Genomic DNA, 19,575 nt, shown 5'->3' with positions numbered 1-19,575 from the left:
CTTTGCTAAAGGTTTATGATTTTTAATTTTTAATCTTGTGGCCAGTGAGGAGGAACCCAAGAGAACGATTCTTACAATGTAATGTCTATTTGTAAAAAGTTACATCAACATCTACTGAATTTATAGAAGAATTATGAGTTTGAATAAAATATTGTTTTGTTAAATATAAAATAATTGTTTCATCTCTTTTTAAAGGAACATTTTGAATAAGTAGTAAGTTTCTTTTGCCCTGAATAACACCCAGATCAAGGCGGGATTCGAACCCAGGACCTTCCTGCTGCAGGGCAAAAGGATTTTATTTCCCAAAGTTTTTATCCTCTCGCTGAATAACTGATTTTCTGTGTGAGATTATTTCACCGTGTTCGTTTCCAGGCCAATAAACCTGGATGCTGCTGATTCTGTACTTCTTCAAATCTACCAGCAGGGGGAGCTACTTGCTGGCCATTTCCCAGGAAAACCAAATAAGGAAATGACGTGCTGTCCGTGTGGCGATGTCCTCAAATAGAAAGTGAGTGAAACACGCTGAGGAGGACTGCCAGAGGTCCAGCGGACACTAAACCAGGTCAGTCCTCGAGTTTAAGCCGGACTAAAGCTGCCCGGAGCCGGACAGAGCTGCTGCTTCTCACCGATGGGAGGGAAGCTAACGGCGGCTAGCGGCTAACCGGCAGTTTGCTGTTAAATTAGCAGGAAGTAGAGAGGTTTGGGTCTTTAAAGTGACTTTTTAAAGCAGGTTTTCTGCTGCAAGGCTTTAGATCCATTATCAGTCAGTATTCCGTCTGATACTGAAGTTGAGTTTCCGTGTTTGTAGCGGTTCAGACATTTTATTAAAGCGACCAAAGCTCAGGTCACATCAGAAATATAAGCTGTAAGTCGCTGCAGCGCAGGATGACTGATGGTCACGTGGCGGCTGAGGACAGCTGAGCTGCTGCCAAATATGGTCAAGGTTACTGCCCCCACTTCCTGGAACTGACAGGTTCAGACCCACCTGTTAGAGGGCGGGACGGACAGGAAGTGGACCCGAACCGGGTCAGAACATTAACACAGCTGGATGCAGTCAGTCACCTTTCTGTTCATCCATCTTGATCTAGAAAGATGGATGACTTTGGTAAAGTTGTGTTGGAATGATTTCCGTCTGTTGGATGTCTCCTGAATTATTGATTATTGGCTCCAATCAGCTGATCAGTACTCCATCTCTCCCTGGTTGTGTCCTACCTCTCCCCTCGTCTCTGTGGACAGGATGGGGGACGTGGCGGAGGACAAGTCCAGCTTCTACTCCAATGCGGAGGACTACTGGAAGGAAGTCCCGCCCACCGTTGACGGGATGCTCGGCGGCTACGGCAGCATCTCCAGCATCGACATCAGCGGCTCCAAGGCTTTCCTCAGGAAGTTTCTCGGGGTAAGAGAAGTTAGCGTTAGCTCAGTCCGGAGCGCCGTGGCCACTTCCTGTCCAACGTGTGGCGCCCCCCGCAGGACGGCGAAGGGAAGACTGGGACGGGCCGCGCGCTGGACTGCGGCGCGGGGATCGGCCGCATCAGCAAGCGGCTGCTGCTGCCGCTGTTCCGGACCGTGGACCTGGTGGACGTGACCCAGGAGTTCCTGGACAAGGCCCGGGCGTTCCTGGGCGACGACGCCGAGCGGGTCGGGAACTACTACTGCTGCGGCCTGCAGGAGTTCATCCCAGAACCGGACCGCTACGACGTCATCTGGATCCAGTGGGTCATCGGTGAGTCAGGGCCGGATCCAGCTGAGATGTGTCCAAAATATCTAAAATATCCAAAATATTTCATATCTAAAATATCCAGACCAAGGTTATTATGGCCTCTACCAAAAAACATCGGACTTTTTTCTCCTAATTTTCACTTTGCGTAGCCGTAATAATTAAAAGGAATTATTAGTGAAGTTTTAACACCGCCAAACGTTTCTATGACAGAACTCTGGAGCTTTTTAAACTCATCTTTAAAAATGAGTTTTATTTGAAATATTTTGCTATTCTCTTATCATTTTCTTTCTCAGTTTTTGAATTGCAACTTTTATTCCTGAAATATTATAACTTTATTCTGGTATAAATTCTCGTATTATTACATATTTTCCCCATTTTATTACAAATTTCTAAATGATTTTTTCTGGTATTCTGACTTTATTTTTTTTTTAAATTAGTTTTATTATGTCTTTTTCCTAGTGATATAATATCGTTTCTTAGCCTGACTAACACTTCATAGTTTGTTTGAAACAAACTTTTATGGATTTTATGAGGATTTTTTATGACAGACGTTAAAAATATATTTTTTTCAGTGAAACATCATCTGGACTCGTCCAACCAATAAAACATAAGAACAAAAACATATTTTGGTCCAGAAATGTTTACGACCTGCTGACAGACGAGCCTCATCAGAACCAGAACTTTCTCCTCGTTCTTCTTTGGTTTTTCTGGGATTTATTTTAAGTTTAGTGGAGAACATAAATGTCTGCCACACTTTTCAGATTTTTCACCCCTCTCCTTCCTGGTTCTGGGGGTATGAATACTTTTGGTTTTTCTGCAGGTCACCTGACCGACGACCACCTGGTGGCGTTCCTGCGGCGCTGCCAGAAAGCCCTTCGTCCCGCCGGCCTCATCATCATCAAAGACAACGTGTCGTACGAAGGCGTCGTCCCCGACGACGTGGACAGCAGCGTGTGCCGGGACCTGGACATCGTGCGGCGCCTGGTGGGCCGGGCCGGCCTGCGGGTCGTCCACGAGGAGCAGCAGCTCAACTTCCCCAAGGAGATCTACCAGGTGCACACGCTGGCCCTCAGGTAGGGGGCGGAGCCTGTTGCCACGGCGTTGCCTGTTGCCACGGCGACACCCTCACCTGGACAGTTTTTAAGCTCCCCTTTTCAGGCCTGATGTGAACTTTACCACCTCTGAGGCTGACAGAACGGTTCTGGTTCTGGTTCTGAAACATGAAGCCAGATACGAGACAAACAGATTTATTGATGGTCAAACCAGAACCACAGGCTCCGGGTCAGAACCAGGGCCCGGGTCAGGACCAGGTCTCGCTCTGCAGGCGGCCCGTCTTCTCCATGGTGACCAGCATCTGCTCCGCCTCCTGGGCGGACACGCCCCCTTCCTGCTGGAAGGCGAACTGCAGCGCGTCGCGCACGGCGGCCGGCATCTGCTTGGCGTTCCTGAACAGAACCAGAAACCGGGTCAGGAACGTTTGAACCAACGGGTCGAAATAAAAACAGCAAAAACACAAAGTTCTGTTTCTGGTCTCTTCATCCGTAGAAAACTAGAGCAGAACAGGAGGTTCTGGTTCTGGACTGACCCGGCGATGTAGAAGCAGCCATGTTTGTTGCTCATCAGGTCCCAGAGCAGCGCTGCCCTCTCCCTCACACGGTGCTGAACGTACACCTTCTCCTCCTGAACACACACACACACACAGCTGAGGACCACACACCTCACCGGGTCAGAACCGGTCTGTTCGGGTCGGGTTCTGACCTGGTCCCTGGAGAAAGCGGTGAAGAGCTGCAGCTTCCCGGCCGCCGTCATGGCCGCCCACTCAGAGCGGAAGTAGAAGTCCTTGGTCTCCGAGCGACAGCCGAAGAACAGAACGCTGGCTGGAGGGAGAAGAGGGGGGCAGGATGACGAGCCGATCCGGATCAGGATGACGAGCCGATCCGGATCAGGATGACGAGCCGATCCGGAGCAGCAGCTCCGCCGCCACAACTCACCTGTTTTTCCCTCAGACAGCCTCTCCTGCAGCGCCGCTCTGAAGGGAGCCACTCCGGTTCCGGGTCCCACCAGAACCACGGGCGTGTCCCGGTCCGGAGGGAACCGCAGGGCGCCCCGCTTCACCCACAGCGGAACCAGAACCTCGCCTACAGGAACAGGAAGTACCAGGTCTCACTGTCATGGTCCAGAAACTCAACAAACAAAACCTAAAATTTCTATATGGAAGAAAAACTGGAGTCAATCCACATTTCTTCCTTCCACACAACTTTTTCTATAAAGAATCTCATTTATAAAATATTCTGCAATTTGTTTTGGATCTACAATTAAAATTTCTGCTGAGAAACTTTTTAAATTTTAACTTTAACAATAAAATCAAACTTTAAAACTACTAAACTTACTTTAAAATTAGCTAAACATTAATTTACACAATATAAAAATAAAAAATGGTTTCATTTTGTCTGCATTTAATAAGGATATTAAAATTAAAATAACATTTAAAGGTGGATGGAATATGACGACCATAATTTAAAAAAATGAAGAAATATTCAGAAAATTATGAGAATAAATTTATAACACAAAGTCAAAAGAATAAATTATATTTTAATAATAAAGTTCAAATATTTTTATTCTATAATCTTTTTTTTTCTCTGGTTAAAAATCATTTTAAGGAATAAAAATAATTTTTTTGCTCCAAATTCTGAATTATTCTAACGGGTTGAACAGAACCATGTCTGGGTCCGACCCGGTTCTGAAGCGACACGAAGCTCCTGCTGTTACCATGGCGACCGCACCACTGAGAAAAGCAGCTCCTGATAAATTTACCGTAAATTCTGCAGAAGCTGCACATCTAGAAAGTAACTGACTGAATCTGGGTCCAGATGAGACCCGGTATGGTTCTGGTTCTGACTGCACTGAACTGGACCCAAACAGCTACCAGAACCGACCTTGTTCCGGGTCCAGAGAGGCCAGCCAGTTGGAGCAGAGCCCTATTCTGGGTCGGTGTAGCTTGGTTCTGTAGCGGACCACGGCCAGCAGAACCTGTAGCCGGCCGGGCAGAACCTGCAGAGAGACAAACCGGGTCAAAGGTCACGCTGCAGCCCAGCGGCGGCGACGGCCCGGCGGTACCTTCAGGGACGAGGCGATGGAGAAGGAGCGCGGCTGGATCTCTGGGATCAGGTCCAGCAGCCGGTCCGGTTCCAGTTCTGCTGTGGTGAGAGGAAAGTCTGCCAGAACCTGGAACCACAACCAGAACCGGGTCACCGCGGGGAGCCTGGTTTGTCATGTCAGACGGCGGGCATGACCTCTGACCTCCAGCGCGGTGCGGCGCGGCCGGCCGCAGTACGCCTGCAGCTGGTCCTGACCCGCCGGCGAGCAGAACTCCAGCAGCTTGTCCCGCTCCAGGTCAGAGGTCGCCACGGCGGCCAGCAGCTCGAAGAAGGAGCGGCGCGGAACGGCCGCCACGTCCAGGTAACGCTCCACCAGGCGGCGCACCGAGCAGGGCCGAGGCAGCCGGGCCGGAACTGGGTCAGAACCGGACAGATCAGCACCAGAACCTGCAGCAGCGGATCTATGTGGAGCGGATCTACCTGGAGCGTCGCCGTTTGGCGTCAGCGTGAATCTGGAGTCCGGGTCCAACCGGAGCAGCTGGCAGAACCGCTGGACGTCGTCCTCCGAGTTCTGGGGACGGATCAGAACCACGTCTCCGGCTGAAAACCTGAACAGAACCACAGAGTTTGGGTCAGAACCGGGAATCGGTTCTCTGTCTGGGAACGTTACGGATCATTCCTGCAAAATGGATCTGCTGAAACCAGAACCGACTGAGAAACCTGGAACGGACCGGCTACCTAGAACCCTGAAATCAGGTCGGACTGGACCGGACCAGGATCAGAACCGGACCGGAGCACGTACTGGATGTTGGATCCGCTGATGTCGAAGTCGAGCAGCCGAACGTCCTGGAAGTGGGTCGGGTCGGTGACCCGGCGGTTGGACAGCATCCGGGCCGGGTACGGACTGGATTCTGAGGGGACGGGCCGGTCCGGGTCGGTCCAGTTCCGCTCCGGGACGGTCTCAGTCCGCTCCGGGTTCTGGTCCGTCTTCTCATCCAGGAAGTGGAGCGTGTACGACGGCGGCAGTCTGCGGGACAAACAACAGAACCTTCAAACCGGGCCTCAGAACCGGCTGCCCAGTCGGGTCGGGTCAGGTCACTCACGGTTCATCGTCCCTCAGTGGCTCCACTTCGGACAGAACCGGGTACAGAACCAGAACCTTCTCCCAGAACGACTGGAGCCACGGGTCGATCACGGCGTCCGGCCTGCAGCAGGAGCACAGTTAGACCCGGTCCGGTCCAGACCCGGTTGCTACGGCGACAGCAGGAACCTCTCACCCCAGGTCGTGCTGGTCGTCCGCCAGACCCACCGGAACCAACATGGCCGCCCCGAGCTGGACCAGACGCTTCTGGAGCTTCTTAGCCACGAAATTAAACCTGCAGAAGAAGAAAAAGTTCTAAACGGAGACCTGAACGGGTTCTAAGTGGGTTCTGGTTCTGAACTAACTTTGGATACGATGAGTCTCCCAATCCCAGAACCGCACAGTCCAGGCAGCTCAGCGACCCGGCCGGCAGAGACTTCCTGAACAAGAACCTCCAGAAGTTCTGGGGAGAAACGGGAAAACGACCCGGATCAGTCAGGTCGGGTCGGATCAGATCGGGTCGGATCAGACGGGTCGGACCGGATCGGATCGGACCGGATCGGATCAGACCGGACCGGACCGGACCCAGTACTCAGAGTAAACCCTGCGTTACCTTCATGTTGTCCGGAGCGTCTCCCTGACCGGTGGTGGAGCAAACGAAGACAACCAGAGACTCTGAGATCAGGTCGGCCTGGAGAGGAACCAGAACCAGAACCGTTACTGGACCCGCCCGGTCACTACAGAACCACCAGGTCCATTAAACAGGACTTTTAAATTAACGTAACTTTTTAACCCTGTAATTTTAGATGTAAGACTTTAAAGACGGTTGGATTCTGACAAAAAGCCAGAAGAAAACAAATAAACCTGCAAAAGAAACTTTCCTTCCTGTAGTTTCCCTTCCTGTAGTTTTCCTTCCCTTCCTGTAGTTTCCCTTCCCTTCCTGTAGTTTAAACTTAAGCAACAAACAAAAAAAATGTTTTATGAAACTTAAGAAATTTTACAAATTTTTTAACTAATAAAAATCTGAACATTTTTAAATAAATTTGTATTCAGCCCCTTTTACTGCAATGCCCTGAAATGAAATCTAGTGAGATCAACTGACATGGCCCTAAGCACAGAGCCTCTGGAGGAGCTGCAGGGTCGCACCGCTCAGGTGGGACAACAAGTCTGGCCCCCAGTGAAGCATGGCAGTGGCAGTGTCATGCTGTGGGAAGCTGGAATGAGCAAAAACCTGCAGCAGAACCGGACTCGACTCACCACGTTGTATCCGTCCAGAGGCAGAACTCGGACCTTCAGCCGCCTCCTCTGGGCCTGCCGGCCGACCCGCTGGGCCGTGTCCTGGGCGGTTCCGGTCTGACTCCCGAACAGAACCAGCAGAGCGGGAGCCGCCATGATGTCTGACCCAAAACCCGGTGAAAGTGAGCCGATGGGAACGATGCTCCTGATCTGCCCGGAAACAGGAACCACTAAAAGTTCATTCAGTTTCTGGACAGTTTAACAACAAAGTGCAAATATAAATGAATTAATTTTAATAAACACCGTTAAACTGGTCCAGCAGAACCAGAACCGATGCGAACTAACACATGGAGATAAAAACAAGCCTGCATGTTAACTAATGTCTGCTTTGATTTTTATATAAATATTAGACAAAAATAAATCATCTTCTGATCTGAAGCTAAACACCTAAACATCAGTATCTGTTTATTTTCACCAATAAAGTTTGTGTTTTAAACAGAGAAACATTTTTAGAGTATTTTTCCAATAAATATTGACTTTCCTTTAGTTTTATTCTTCCTTACTAGATTAAATTAATGTTTAAAAGCAGGAAATTGAGCAGGTCATCAATGCTGCTAGCTGCTGCTAACTGACCGATAACAGAGAAAATGACCAAATATTTCCACTCGGGCTAAATTTCCACTCGTGTTAAACTCACACAACGAAAGAAACTACGCAGATAAAGTATTTACCTGTGCTGTCTTTATCGGGAACAACTTTAAACGACCTTAAAGTTAGTTGAAGCTAACCAGAAAACAGAAAAAACGAAACACTTTACGGCAAGCCGGTGGCGCGCTGCATTCAAGAACCAGACAGAGAGTGGGAGATTATATTTTTATTTTTCTGTAGTAGAAAATTTGACTTAATCCAGTAACTCATCTCTGAGTGAAACACATTATATGGATTAATTCCGCCCAGAATGGTGATTTAAAGCCTTTAATGCTGTTAATTATGATGATTTTCTGCTTCCAGCTAAAGAAAATATAACATTTAAGATCCGAATATTATCAGATCAATAAAAATATTTTAATACAGAAATTTGGTCCTAATGTATTTTAGTACTTAAAGGTTATTTTCTAAAGTCACATTTAAGTTGTGGTTCATCAGAACCAAAATCTCACGTTGAATTTATCTGTATTTTTATAGTTTAGTTTTCGTGAGCCTACACAGGCTGACCAGTAGATGGCAGTATAAGCGGCGACATGCTGGAGACAAACGCAGCGGTTTATAAATACACAACAACATTACATATTAATAGGAAAGCAGGTTTTCAAAGTCTGGTCGGTGTTTGAAGACTGAGCCCAGAACTCCCAGTAACATTTCAACTGGTTCTGAATGTTGGTCCATTCTGTTCGCTCCGGTCTCTTAAACGCTGAACAATCCAGACCTAAAAACGGCTCCTGAACGCAACAGAAAGCTTCCAGCCACTGGATGATTACAGGTTTGATTTTATTGTCTTACAGCTTTAAATGTCACATTTAAATGTGGTGTAAATATCCTAAACATTCAGCCTGATATTGTCTGAAGAGATAAGAGCACTTTAGAGTAACAGCATCAGAAAATCATCTTTAAATGATGACCAATTTATTAAATGTCGGCTAATTTAAACAACTTCACCTGTTCTGAACAGAAAAGCCTGATTAAATAGTTTGTATCTTATTAACCGCATGAGAACAAAGAAAAGAAGCTAAAATAACAAACAAAAATATATATTTACTGCATGTTTTCATCGCCTTCTGAAAACTTTAAATATTTTCTAAGTCTTTTCTATTTTCTATCAGTTTAAAGTGCTTTAATATTCCGACCCAGGCTGCTGATTGGAGTTAATTAAAACTTTTTAATTGTTTTAAAACTCATAAAGTAACAATAATAATAAACATGGAGGAATTCCTCAAAGTGTAAAACTAAACCAGCCGCTGCTGCGTGGAAACATCTGCTGCTACTTTTTCTAAAACAGCAGAACGATTCACATGATGAGAGGCACCAACAGAACCGGCCCGGTTCTGACCCACAGAGAGAATCCACAGAAACTCGTCTCACGGTTCTGTTGATGGATCTTGAAAACCAGCTGAGAGTTTTTACTCGTTTCCTCAGCAGCTTGAGGATCATGCATAAATACACAGGGAGCCGTCCGGTTCTGGCCCGGTTCCGGTCCGGTTCTAGTTCTGGTAGAGCCGTATGCGCTGGGAGATGTTGCTGCGGCACAGAGGGCAGTTCTGCAGGGCGTCGCTGCAGACCTGGCAGCAGCAGACGTGACCGCAGGGCAGGAAGACGACCTGAGCCTGGAACACAGGAAAACCCGGTGAGACCCGAGGACTGGACCCGTCCAGAACCCGACCAGAACCAGCTGGTCAGGAAGAGTCAGGTTAGTAAAACATTAAAAATACAAAACTGAAGGGGACTGAGGACACAGCCAGCAGAACCCAGCAGAACCCAGCAGAACCCAGGTGGTGTCTCACCCCGGTCTCCATGCAGACCACGCACTCTGAGCTGCCCGGCCCCTCCACCGGTGTGGGGGCGGAGGGCGTGACGGGGGTCCCTGGGGTCCCTGGGGTCCGCGGCGACCGCGGCGGGCTCGGGGTCGGCGCGGTGGCGGTGCAGGGCAGCACAGGAGACGGGGGCGGGGTCAGACCTGTCGGAGTTTCTGCTTTGCTGGTTCCTGCAGAAGCAGCAGAAGGTCAGTGACCCTGAGGGTCGGGTGGGCGGGGCTTAACCCAGGTGTTTCTCAGGTACCTGCAGGCAGGCGGTCCCGGGCCCAGCTCAGCAGAGCTTTCTGGATCCCGGCTTCCTGGACGTCCAGCTGCAAAACAAGAACCAGCTGCTGATTGGACGATGCGCTTGAACCCGCTAAGCTAGCGGTGGCTCATTCTATTGCTGCTAGCTTAGCCGGCGGTAGTTAGCTAGAAACGTCATCAAAACAAAAACTAACAAAAATAATTCAAGTTTTTAGATAAAACAGGTTCATTTTCACAAACACATGATTCATTTATCAATGTTAGTTTTAAACTAAATATTAAACTTGATAAAAAATTAGCTTCCAACTTAAATTTGCTAACTAAATATTTAGTTTGCAATATAAATAATAATAAATATTTAGTTCCTATTTTTTAACTAGCAAGCTAAATATTAATTTAGCAAACTACATATTTAGCTCCAAGCTAAGTTGTTAATTTATCAAACAGTTAACTAACATGTCACTAAATATTTGGTTTGCAGCTGATCTTTATAATAATTAATTGAACCAGAACTGTTTTTTTCTTCCTACAGGCTCTTCAGTTTTTACAGTGTAACTTCAGACATGGCGCCTGTGACCTCGTGTCCAGCCTGACCTTCTTGAGGTCCGACACCGTCATGTGGCGCAGCGTTTCCATGGTGACGTGGTGGTGGGCCAGGACAGGCAGGTAGTGCTGAGCCGACAGTCTGCAGAGCAGGTTCACCAGCTCCGTCTCCAGACCGGCTTCCTGCACCCAAACCTGCGTTAGGTCATTCATTCACCCCATCAAACCTCACCGCTCAGCGGGCTTTGACTAGACCTGCATCCGGAGCGCCAGCGGCTTGGCGTCCAGCAGCCGCTGGTACTGGATCATCCAGTAGTTCTGCTGGCTGGAGTCCGACTTCTTCTCTATCTCCACCTGGAAAACACAGAATACTGTGACGGCTAAAGCTCTGACGTTAGCAGACACCGCTAGTAGCCAACGCTGCGCTAGTAGCTAATGCTGCGCTAGTAGCTAAAGCTGCGCTAGTAGCCAACGCTGCGCTAGTAGCCAACGCTGCGCTAGTAGCCAACGCTGCGCTAGTAGCTAAAGCTGCGCTAGTAGCTAAAGCTGCGCTAGTAGCTAAAGCTGCGCTAGTAGCCAACGCTGCGCTAGTAGCTAAAGCTGCGCTAGTAGCCAACGCTGCGCTAGTAGCCAACGCTGCGCTAGTAGCTAAAGCTGCGCTAGTAGCTAAAGCTGCGCTAGTAGCCAACGCTGCGCTAGTAGCCAACGCTGCGCTAGTAGCCAACGCTGCGCTAGTAGCTAACGCTGCGCCTCCTCACCAGAACCTGCCGCAGCTCCTGCTCCCGCTGGTCCCTCTGCTTCAGCAGCTGCTGCAGCAGGTCGCTGAGCGCTGTGCGCTGCTCCACCAGGACCTCCTGAAACACAGAGCATCATGGGAAATGCAGTTTAATCCTGGTCCTGCTGAACAAAGTGATTTACAGACTAAAATGTAACAAACAAAATAAAACAATAACGATGCAACAATCATATAAAAGAGAAAATAAAACTGAAAATAATCAACATTTACAACTAAACTTTTTATTTTCTTCATTGATTTATTTGGTGACGGTGAATATTAATTAACATTTTGTAATAACACCAGAATTATCCAAAAGGCTATAAGATGAACTATGTACATTTTGTTACAAACAAAACAAAGGAAATTATTCTAAGAAATAATTAAACTTTTTCCCTTTGCTGCTAAATTACTGAATAAACAAAGAATCTGAAAAATAAATGTTTATAATGTTTGTACCAGAAACACATGAAATCGAAGCTCTAAATAAAAAGCGTTGATGCCGAGTGATGATGAGGATGGACAGACAGACGGACGGACGGCATGAGGAAGTGAACCAACAGGAAGCCACACAGGAAGTGGCTCCACCCACCTGCAGGCTCTCGGCGTCCAGGCTGCGTCTCTTCACCTCCAGCTTAGTGAGCTGCATGAGTTCGGCCTCAATGAGTTTGATCTGAGGAATGAGAGCCACATGCAGCTTAAACCGGCCGGACGGGCGATGGGATGAGCAGCCGGAGGAGCTGCGGAGATGTTCGGCCGAAGGTCAAAGGTCGCCTGAGAGCGGCGGCGTCGGCGGCGGCTCACCTGGCTGCGGATGTAGACGTGGACGGCGTCCTTCTGCAGCTGCAGCGCCTGGAACGCAGCTTTCTGCATCTCCTCCTGAGGAGCACAGACACTGTGAAGCGCCCCCTTCTGGCCGGGACCGGCACCGCGGCGCGACCTCTTACCTCCTGCAGGATCTGAGCGATGGCCTTGGACTTGTCCAGAACCTGGAGCGACAACATCCTGTCGAACTTCCTGTCCAGAGACTCCAGGCTGGCAGAGGAAGAAGGGGTTAACAGAGCAGCAGGCGGTGCGTTCAGGGACAGGGCGGTGCGTTCAGGGACTCGACGGTGCATTCAACGACACGGCAGTGCGTTCAGGGACACGGCGGTGCGTTCAGGGACACGGCGGTGCGTTCAGGGACAGGGCGGTGCGTTCAAGGACACGGCGGTGCGTTCAGGGACAGGGCGGTGCGTTCAAGGACACGGCGGTGCATTCAAAGACACGGCAGTGCGTTCAGGGACACGGCGGTGCGTTCAGGGACACGGCGGTGCGTTCAGGGACAGGGCGGTGCGTTCAAAGACACGGCGGTGCGTTCAGGGACAGGGCGGTGCGTTCAAGGAAATAAAAGTGAGTTTAAGGACACGATGGTGCGTTCAGGGACACGGCGGCGCGTTAAGGGACACGGCGGCGCGTTAAGGGACACGGCGGTGCGTTCAGGGACACTGCGGTGCGTTCAGGGACACAGCGGTGCGTTCAGGGACACGGCGGTGCGTTCAGGGACTCGGTGGTGCGTTCAGGGACACGGCGGTGCGTTCAAGAGAATGAAAGTGAGTTTAAGGACACGGCGGTGCGTTCGGGGACACGGCGGTGCGTTCAGGGACAGGGCGGTGTGTTCAAAGACACGGCGGTGCGTTCAGGGACACGGCGGTGCGTTCAAGGAAATGAAAGTGAGTTTAAGGACACGGTGGTGCGTTCAGGGACTCGGTGGTGCGTTCAGGGACACGGCGGTGCTTTCAAGAGAATGAAAGTGAGTTTAAGGACACGGTGGTGCGTTCAGGGACACGGCGGTGCGTTAAGGGACACGGCGGTGCGTTCAGGGACACGGCGGTGCGTTAAGGGACACGGCGGTGCGTTAAGGGACACTGCGGACGTGTGTGTTGGTAGCGGGGTCAAACCTGCGGTGCGCCTCAGACACCAGGCTCTGCCTGCGGCTGTCGCTGGCCGACTGCAGGAGACTCATGGTGTAGCCGTCTGACAGCATCTTCTGCATGGCAGCTGCAAACACAACCGGACTCAGAGGAAACCAGAACCAGAACCAGAACCAGGTGATGTAAACATCACAAGACGATGCAGAGAAGCTTTAGCTGTCAGGACTAACACCGCTAACTGGAACGCTGGCTGAGCTAACCCTGAACCACTGATCATAGACATTAGCTCCGCTAATGCTAAAGCGATATGCTAACACCGCTAACTGCAACGCTGGCTGAGCTAACCCTGAACCACTGATCATAGACATTAGCTCGGCTAATGCTAAAGCTAACCCTGAACCACTGATCATAGACATTAGCTCAGCTAATGCTAAAGCTAACCCAGTTTAAAGGAGCAGCCAGTGCAGCTCGGTACCTGCCACCTCCCTCCTCCTCAGGGAACCGGCCTCCTCCTGGGTGACGGCCGTCAGCTGCTCCATGCGGATCCTGATCAGACAAACATCCAGACGGTTTATAGATTTCAGTTTTTCAGAAGTTCAGTGAGCAGAGACAGTAAACTGAGTTTATCCTCCATGTTTTCTTTGGTTTTTCAGCTAAGTGGAAATAATGGGATCGGTTTCACCAGCAGAACCGTAACGGATCAGAACTCACCGGTCCTCCTCCATGGCCTGGAGGAACTCCGCGCTCTTCTTCTGCCTGGAGAAACATCCACATCATCATCATCGTATAGCGGTTAGCTGCTAGTGTTAGCGTTAGCTGCTAGCGCCTCCTACCTGCTGTTGTCCATCAGCAGGCTGCTGATGCGGCCGCTGATGTTGTCCTCGGCCTGCCGGACCCGCTCCAGAACCTGCTGCCTCTCGGCCTCCTGAGCTCTCTGCTGCTGGCTGAACCCGAGCTCCACGCGCTGCTGGTCCTGATCGGGATCAGGAACCGGATCAGGAATTGGATCGGGATCGATGGAAGGACAGTAATTCAGAACCAAGCCTGTCAGTGTTTGGGTTTCTGGTTCTGGTTCAGACCAGTTAATCCAAACGATTCAAACTTTATGAATATGATCTGTTGATCTGCTTCTTCCATTTTCCTACAAGAAACATTTTCCTTCCACAAAACTTTCTGCTAATCTGACCTTTTGCTGTTTTTATCTCTGTAGATAAACATAAAATCTCTTATTAATATAATGATAATATTATTATTTTTCTGTAGTTAAAAAATCTTTTTGATAGATTTTGTGATATTGAACTTTCTGAGAAACGTTTTGTTTTCTTTCTGTGATGAAATACTGAAATAATGTTTTTTAATTATATTGTAATCAATGAATTTTCATATTGAAGCCGAATCCGTTTGGACTCTGAAGAACTTTAAACATTTTTCCACAAACCATCTTAAATAAACGAAGAAGTTTATGGTTAACAGATTTCTAATTAATTAACTTAAAAGAGTCTGGATTTCTCTCCAACTGGTTTCTCAGACCATCTGAACCAGAACCAGAACCAGAACCAGAACCAGTGGTTCTCTCCTACCTGTCGGACCGAGTTCAGGATGTTCTCCTTGTGGGAATTGTTCATGAGGAGAAGCTGGGTGTGCTCCCTGTGTTTCTCCTCCAGGTGGCGCTCAAACGCCAGCTTCTCCTGCAGCTTTAGCTCCTGAAGGAAACAGAACTCAGAGACGTTAGCCTGAAGCCGCCGGCCGGCGCCGCGCTGAGGGTGATGACATCACCAACCTTCCTCCTCTCATAGTCGCTGAATTTGCTCTGCAACAGAAACAGACGGCGGTTAGCGGCGCAGAGGAACCTGAGCCGGGGTCAGGCTGTGACACCGACCTGCCAGGCCTCCTCCAGCCCGTCCAGACAGTCAGAACCGGGTTTACTGCATTCGCTCTCCAGAACCGGCAGCAGGTACTGAGACGGAGCGCAGTACTCCTCACCCAGCTCTGAGAAAAACAACAAAACATTCATGTTCAGCTTCACAGCAGTAGGGTGACGTCTGCATTTGAGTTTCTAGGTCTCCATTTAGCATGCAGCATTAGCATGTAGCTTTTAACATGTAGCATTAGCCGTTAGCATCCCGTTAGCCACTCTGAGTCTGGTCCTACCGTCACAGAGGAAGCGCTGGATGCTCTCCGTTCCCTCTGAGCAGATGGAGGCAGGAGGGTAGGTCATGCTAGCAGCATCCAGAGTGAAGCTCTGCACGCGCGCACACACACACACACACACACACACACACACACACACACACACACACACACACACATATTTAATTAGAGCTGCCTCGGCGCGCTGCAGTGCTGCAGCAGCTGCTGCCTCACCTCTAAGGTGCGGATGTGGGCCAGATGTTTGGGCAGCTGCAGGACGTTGTTGTCGCTGATGTCCAGGGTTCGCAGGCTGCTCAGGGAGCCGATGGCCGCTGGCAGCTCCATCAGGCAGTTTCCTGTCAGACATGGCGATGCGTTCAATGACCGTCAGGGTGTCTGAGTCTCTGAGATAAATGCCTCACCCTTCAAGTTGAGCGTCTGCAGCAGCTGCAGCCTACAGACGGACTCTGGCAGAACCTTCAGACGGTTCTTCTCCACATTCAGGATCTACAGGGACGAAGAAGGAGACATGAGGAAGAGGAGGAGGAAGAAAAGGACCAAGAGGAGGATGAAGGTACCTGCAGTTTGGTCAGGGTCCCGATCTCCTCTGGCAGAACACTCAGCTTGTTCTCATGCAGATCCAAAACCTGCAGAGCCGAAAACTGATCAATAATCAATAATCAGAGCAGCAGCAGGTCAAATACGAGCCGATACCTTTAAGGTTGCTAAGCAACAGATGTCACATCCTTTAGGCAGCAGAAACTTCAGCTCATTGGTGTGGAGGATCAGCACCTGAGGAAGGAAAACGACCAGAACCTCAGAACCAGAGCCGGAACCAGAACCAGAACCTCTGTTTATCTTACCTTCTTCTGCTGGACCTTGCAGATGGAGAAGACTTTGGTCGGCAGCTGCAGAAAGAAAAACAGAAACATTGAAGAGACGAAGGTGGAGCACATTCTGCTGATTCGGACCAACAGAACCTAACAGAACCAAACAGAACCCGTCTGGCAGTATGAAGCAGGAAAAACAAAATGTCTGACCTCCATCAGAACCATCTCTGAGGTTCTGGACCGGCAGGCAGGACCGGTTTAAGGAACACTACTGCTAATCCGCTAACAGCAGAGCTAATGTTTCAGTTAGCGCTCTAGCATTTTTGCTAACTATGAAAACATTTACTTAGCTTAACTTAGCTTCCCCTAAATGAAGGTTGTTTTGTAAACTGTCAGTGGAATAAAGTTCAACGTTTCCACGTCGTTTTCTCTCCTCATGATCTCCAGCTGTCATGAGTTGCAGAAAATAATGCTTATTAGCGTTAGCTTCTGCTAAATACCATGTTGGTGTAGCGTTTAGCTTTAGCGGTGCTAATCTTTATGATCAGTGCTTTACGGTTAGCTGAGCTAAGCTAGCGGTGTTTCTGCAGCATCTTTATTAATTTTCTATTTGTTTTTTCTCTTGAATTATGTTTCTAATATTCTAAATTTCATCAAACTTCCCATCAGAGCCGTGTGGTTCTGGACCGCAGCGATCCGTTGGATCGGTCCGTGAGGAGAAACAGAACCAAACTGGTTTGTTGGGTTGATTTACCAGCAGCTAACTGGGATTTCGGTTTCACTTCCCAGTTTCTGGGCTCATCCTCAGCCACAGGGTCAGCTGACTGGCTGGACCAACTGTCAGGGTCAAAGGTCACCCAGAACTGAACCAAGAGCTTCAGAGACCAGCAGAACTACAGAGAGGAGGAAGCTGGAATCAAAACCACAACTTCCAGTTTGTAGCAGTAGATGTGACGAGCTGTTAGCTCATCAAGCTAACAGCTCCTCAACTCTGCTAACTTATCAAGCTCACAGCTATCGGCTCCTCACTTCTGCTAGCTCATCAAGCTAGTAGCTAGCGACTGCTCACCTTCGCTAGCTCATAAAGCTAACAGCTATCGGCTAGTAGCTAGCGGCTCCTCACTTCTGCTAGCTCATCAAGCTAGCAGCTAGTAGCTAGCAGTTCCTCACCTCTGTTAGCTCATCAAGCTAGCAGCTAGTAGCTAGCAGTTCCTCACCTCTGTTAGCTCGCAGGCTGAGACATCCAGGATGTCGTCGGCTCCTTCCTGGTTGGACTGCAGGTCAGGTGAGAAACCGTAAGATTTAATCCATCATGAAACCAGCAGGTTCTGCTCTGTTCTGGTCCAAACGGACCCGGACCGGCCCGGTTCTCACCCAGTACAGCTGATGCTCCAGCCTCTTCTTGGAATCCTCGCTGGGCTTCCTCCTCCTGGAGAACAGAGGCATCCTGACGCCCGTCCCGTCCAGAACCGCCGCAGTGCAACTGCTGGTCCCACTGGACCGACGGACAGCTGGAACCCGACCAAACAGGAACCAGTTTAACCAGGACTTCCCTCACTGGAAGCCCGTATGAATATTTTTGACTCTGTGGGTTAGAAATGCACCAATCAAGTCAGAACCGGTTTCTGGGTTTCTTCGAGGTCCGATCTGCCGATTCAGATTAAGAACCAGAGGAAGTTTAGACGCACCGATATCCGATATTTATCAATACCATCCCATAATCCTTTGCGGCCTCACTGTCACATGACCAACACGCTCCTGAAATACTAACAAGATGGAAATAAACATTGTTTTACTTATTAAAACAATATGATATATTAAAAAATGACTAATATTAGACCAATACCGATATTGACGTCGTACTCTGGGATTTGATGTTTGGAAAATAACCAAATATTTCTGATTCAGAGTTGAAATTAGCAGATTAACCTGAACTGACTTTATTTATTAACCGTATATGAATGTAATCTGATCGATCTGGGATTGATTTCAGCCCAGAATGAAGAGAAGCTCCTGGAGGAAGTCGGCTCGTAAACAGGATGGATGTAATGGATCAGGTAATCTGATTACATGTTGGTGCTGAGTGGTGGGACGGACTCATCATTTCCCATCAACAAAAATCCCACAAATCAATTCAGGTTGGAACTATGAATACTGAGAATAGATGCTTAAAAAACTGTTATTTTATTTTAAGCTAATATTACAGCTGTTGCTAAGATACTATATTATGTTTTTGTCAATAATCGCATTTTTAAATAAAATATTGGTTTAACATCATATTAACTGACTCCTTAAGTTAGCTGTGGTTCTCTACTGGTTCTGGTTCTCCATAAAGACCCAGTAACGGATAAACGTCCCATCAGAACCTGACAGTAACAAACAGGAGGAGGAGGAGGAGGATGCTAACCTTCATCATTACGGTAAACACCCGATGCTAGCAGAGCTAGCATGTCAGAAATCCCCGAAAACATCACAAACACGACATGTAGCTAATATTTAGAGATATAATAAATATATTTTACACTCACAGGCTCAGCCTCGGCGTTGACTTGTTTCCGGTTTCACTTATTTAAAGGTTGAAGTCCTTAAATTTAAAAGAGCTTCCGATATTTGCTAACTACTAACTGGTTAATGCCGCTGTCAGAAAGGACATACATCTCTCTAAAGTTATATCTCAGTTATATCTCGGTTAATTATTAAAGCAACTTTTCTACTCTAAGCCCCGACAGGCTGAGTCTCCGTCACCCTGTGAAACCAGATGAATTCACTACAGCAACACTGACAAACTGTCTGCGTCTCTACGCTGGTTATTACGGCCACGTAAACGCCCTGTTCGCTAACAGAAACGATTCTTCCGCCATGTTCCGAGTGGCAACCGTGTCAAATAAATCTGAAGGGAAGAAAAACATTCACTGAAGTTTATTTTAGCTCATTTTACTTAATCTTTTGTAGTAAATCTCTAAAACGCACCTCTACACACTTACCGTAATTCACCCCAAAACACTCTTTTATCACGACTGATGTATTTAACAGCAAAAGCAAATCTTATGTTTGTGGTTATGCTCCTGTTGATGTTTAGTAATTAAAATGATTCATTACTTAGACTTAGACTGACTTTATTGTCATTTTGCATGCACAGGGTGTATACATACGGCTCAGAACAATGTTTTGAGGTTCCAATGTTATGAGGTTACTCCAGAATAAAATAAAATACAGTATAAAATATGAAGTGCAGGAATGACAGTAAAATAGAAGTTATTTAGCTCTGTACATGTGCAAGGTATGAAGTGGAGACTAAGTTCTATGTTAGTTACACTATTATTACTGTTTATTAAATCGGATCTTAGCATAAACACCAATACGGGTAATTGTTCAACATGAAATTAATTCTTATTTTATTGAGTTAGACATTTTGTGTGTATTTGACATATCATTGACACATCTATGTAAATGATAAACTTTTTTATTAATAGTA

At 48.1% G+C, this 19,575-nt stretch overlaps 3 protein-coding genes across 6 annotated transcripts; 1 reads left to right on the top strand and 2 right to left on the bottom strand.

Annotated features, from left to right (window-relative positions):
• The first annotated feature begins 448 nt into the window (after positions 1-448).
• Positions 449-3,012, top strand: ntmt1 (N-terminal Xaa-Pro-Lys N-methyltransferase 1). The gene is made up of 4 exons (XM_005809756.2): positions 449-562; positions 1,237-1,396; positions 1,471-1,723; positions 2,541-3,012. Exons 2-4 carry the CDS (start codon positions 1,238-1,240, stop codon positions 2,795-2,797), a joined length of 669 nt encoding a protein of 222 aa, XP_005809813.1. The 5' UTR covers positions 449-562; position 1,237; the 3' UTR covers positions 2,798-3,012.
• ndor1 (NADPH dependent diflavin oxidoreductase 1) lies at positions 2,952-7,963 on the bottom strand. Of its 2 annotated transcripts, none has more exons than XM_023338288.1 (15): positions 7,867-7,963; positions 7,157-7,365; positions 6,513-6,590; positions 6,265-6,362; positions 6,096-6,194; positions 5,922-6,023; positions 5,621-5,845; positions 5,299-5,426; positions 5,021-5,232; positions 4,838-4,945; positions 4,657-4,771; positions 3,712-3,858; positions 3,479-3,597; positions 3,306-3,400; positions 2,952-3,165 (listed from the first exon to the last, which is right to left on the bottom strand). In XM_023338288.1, exons 2-15 carry the CDS (start codon positions 7,289-7,291, stop codon positions 3,021-3,023), a joined length of 1,806 nt encoding a protein of 601 aa, XP_023194056.1. In that variant the 5' UTR covers positions 7,292-7,365; positions 7,867-7,963; the 3' UTR covers positions 2,952-3,020. The 2 variants fall into 2 exon arrangements, with proteins under 2 accessions (XP_023194056.1, XP_005809812.1); XM_005809755.2 differs by having other exon boundaries at positions 7,157-7,345.
• A 263-nt stretch (positions 7,964-8,226) lies between these two features.
• Positions 8,227-18,903, bottom strand: lrsam1 (leucine rich repeat and sterile alpha motif containing 1). 3 transcript variants are annotated; one of them, XM_023338286.1, is made up of 26 exons: positions 18,629-18,903; positions 17,789-17,866; positions 17,475-17,685; positions 17,318-17,374; positions 16,134-16,178; positions 15,985-16,062; positions 15,849-15,917; positions 15,693-15,777; positions 15,505-15,626; positions 15,292-15,382; positions 15,020-15,129; positions 14,921-14,950; positions 14,721-14,843; positions 13,974-14,113; positions 13,852-13,896; positions 13,616-13,686; positions 13,168-13,267; positions 12,175-12,262; positions 12,032-12,106; positions 11,820-11,900; positions 11,211-11,306; positions 10,708-10,806; positions 10,504-10,635; positions 9,908-9,974; positions 9,634-9,833; positions 8,227-9,456 (listed from the first exon to the last, which is right to left on the bottom strand). In XM_023338286.1, the coding sequence occupies exons 3-26, from the start codon at positions 17,544-17,546 to the stop codon at positions 9,334-9,336; spliced, it is 2,199 nt and encodes a 732-aa protein (XP_023194054.1). In that variant the 5' UTR covers positions 17,547-17,685; positions 17,789-17,866; positions 18,629-18,903; the 3' UTR covers positions 8,227-9,333. The 3 variants fall into 3 exon arrangements, with proteins under 3 accessions (XP_023194054.1, XP_023194053.1, XP_023194055.1); XM_023338285.1 differs by lacking the exon at positions 17,789-17,866; XM_023338287.1 differs by lacking the exon at positions 17,789-17,866 and having other exon boundaries at positions 17,475-17,611.
• Positions 18,904-19,575: the final 672 nt, after the last annotated feature.

This window comes from Xiphophorus maculatus, chromosome 8 (genome assembly GCF_002775205.1).
Source record: "Xiphophorus maculatus strain JP 163 A chromosome 8, X_maculatus-5.0-male, whole genome shotgun sequence".
NCBI lineage: Eukaryota > Metazoa > Chordata > Actinopteri > Cyprinodontiformes > Poeciliidae > Xiphophorus > Xiphophorus maculatus.
Note: the sequence above shows the minus strand (reverse complement) of the source record. Positions and strands in the feature narration are given on the sequence as shown.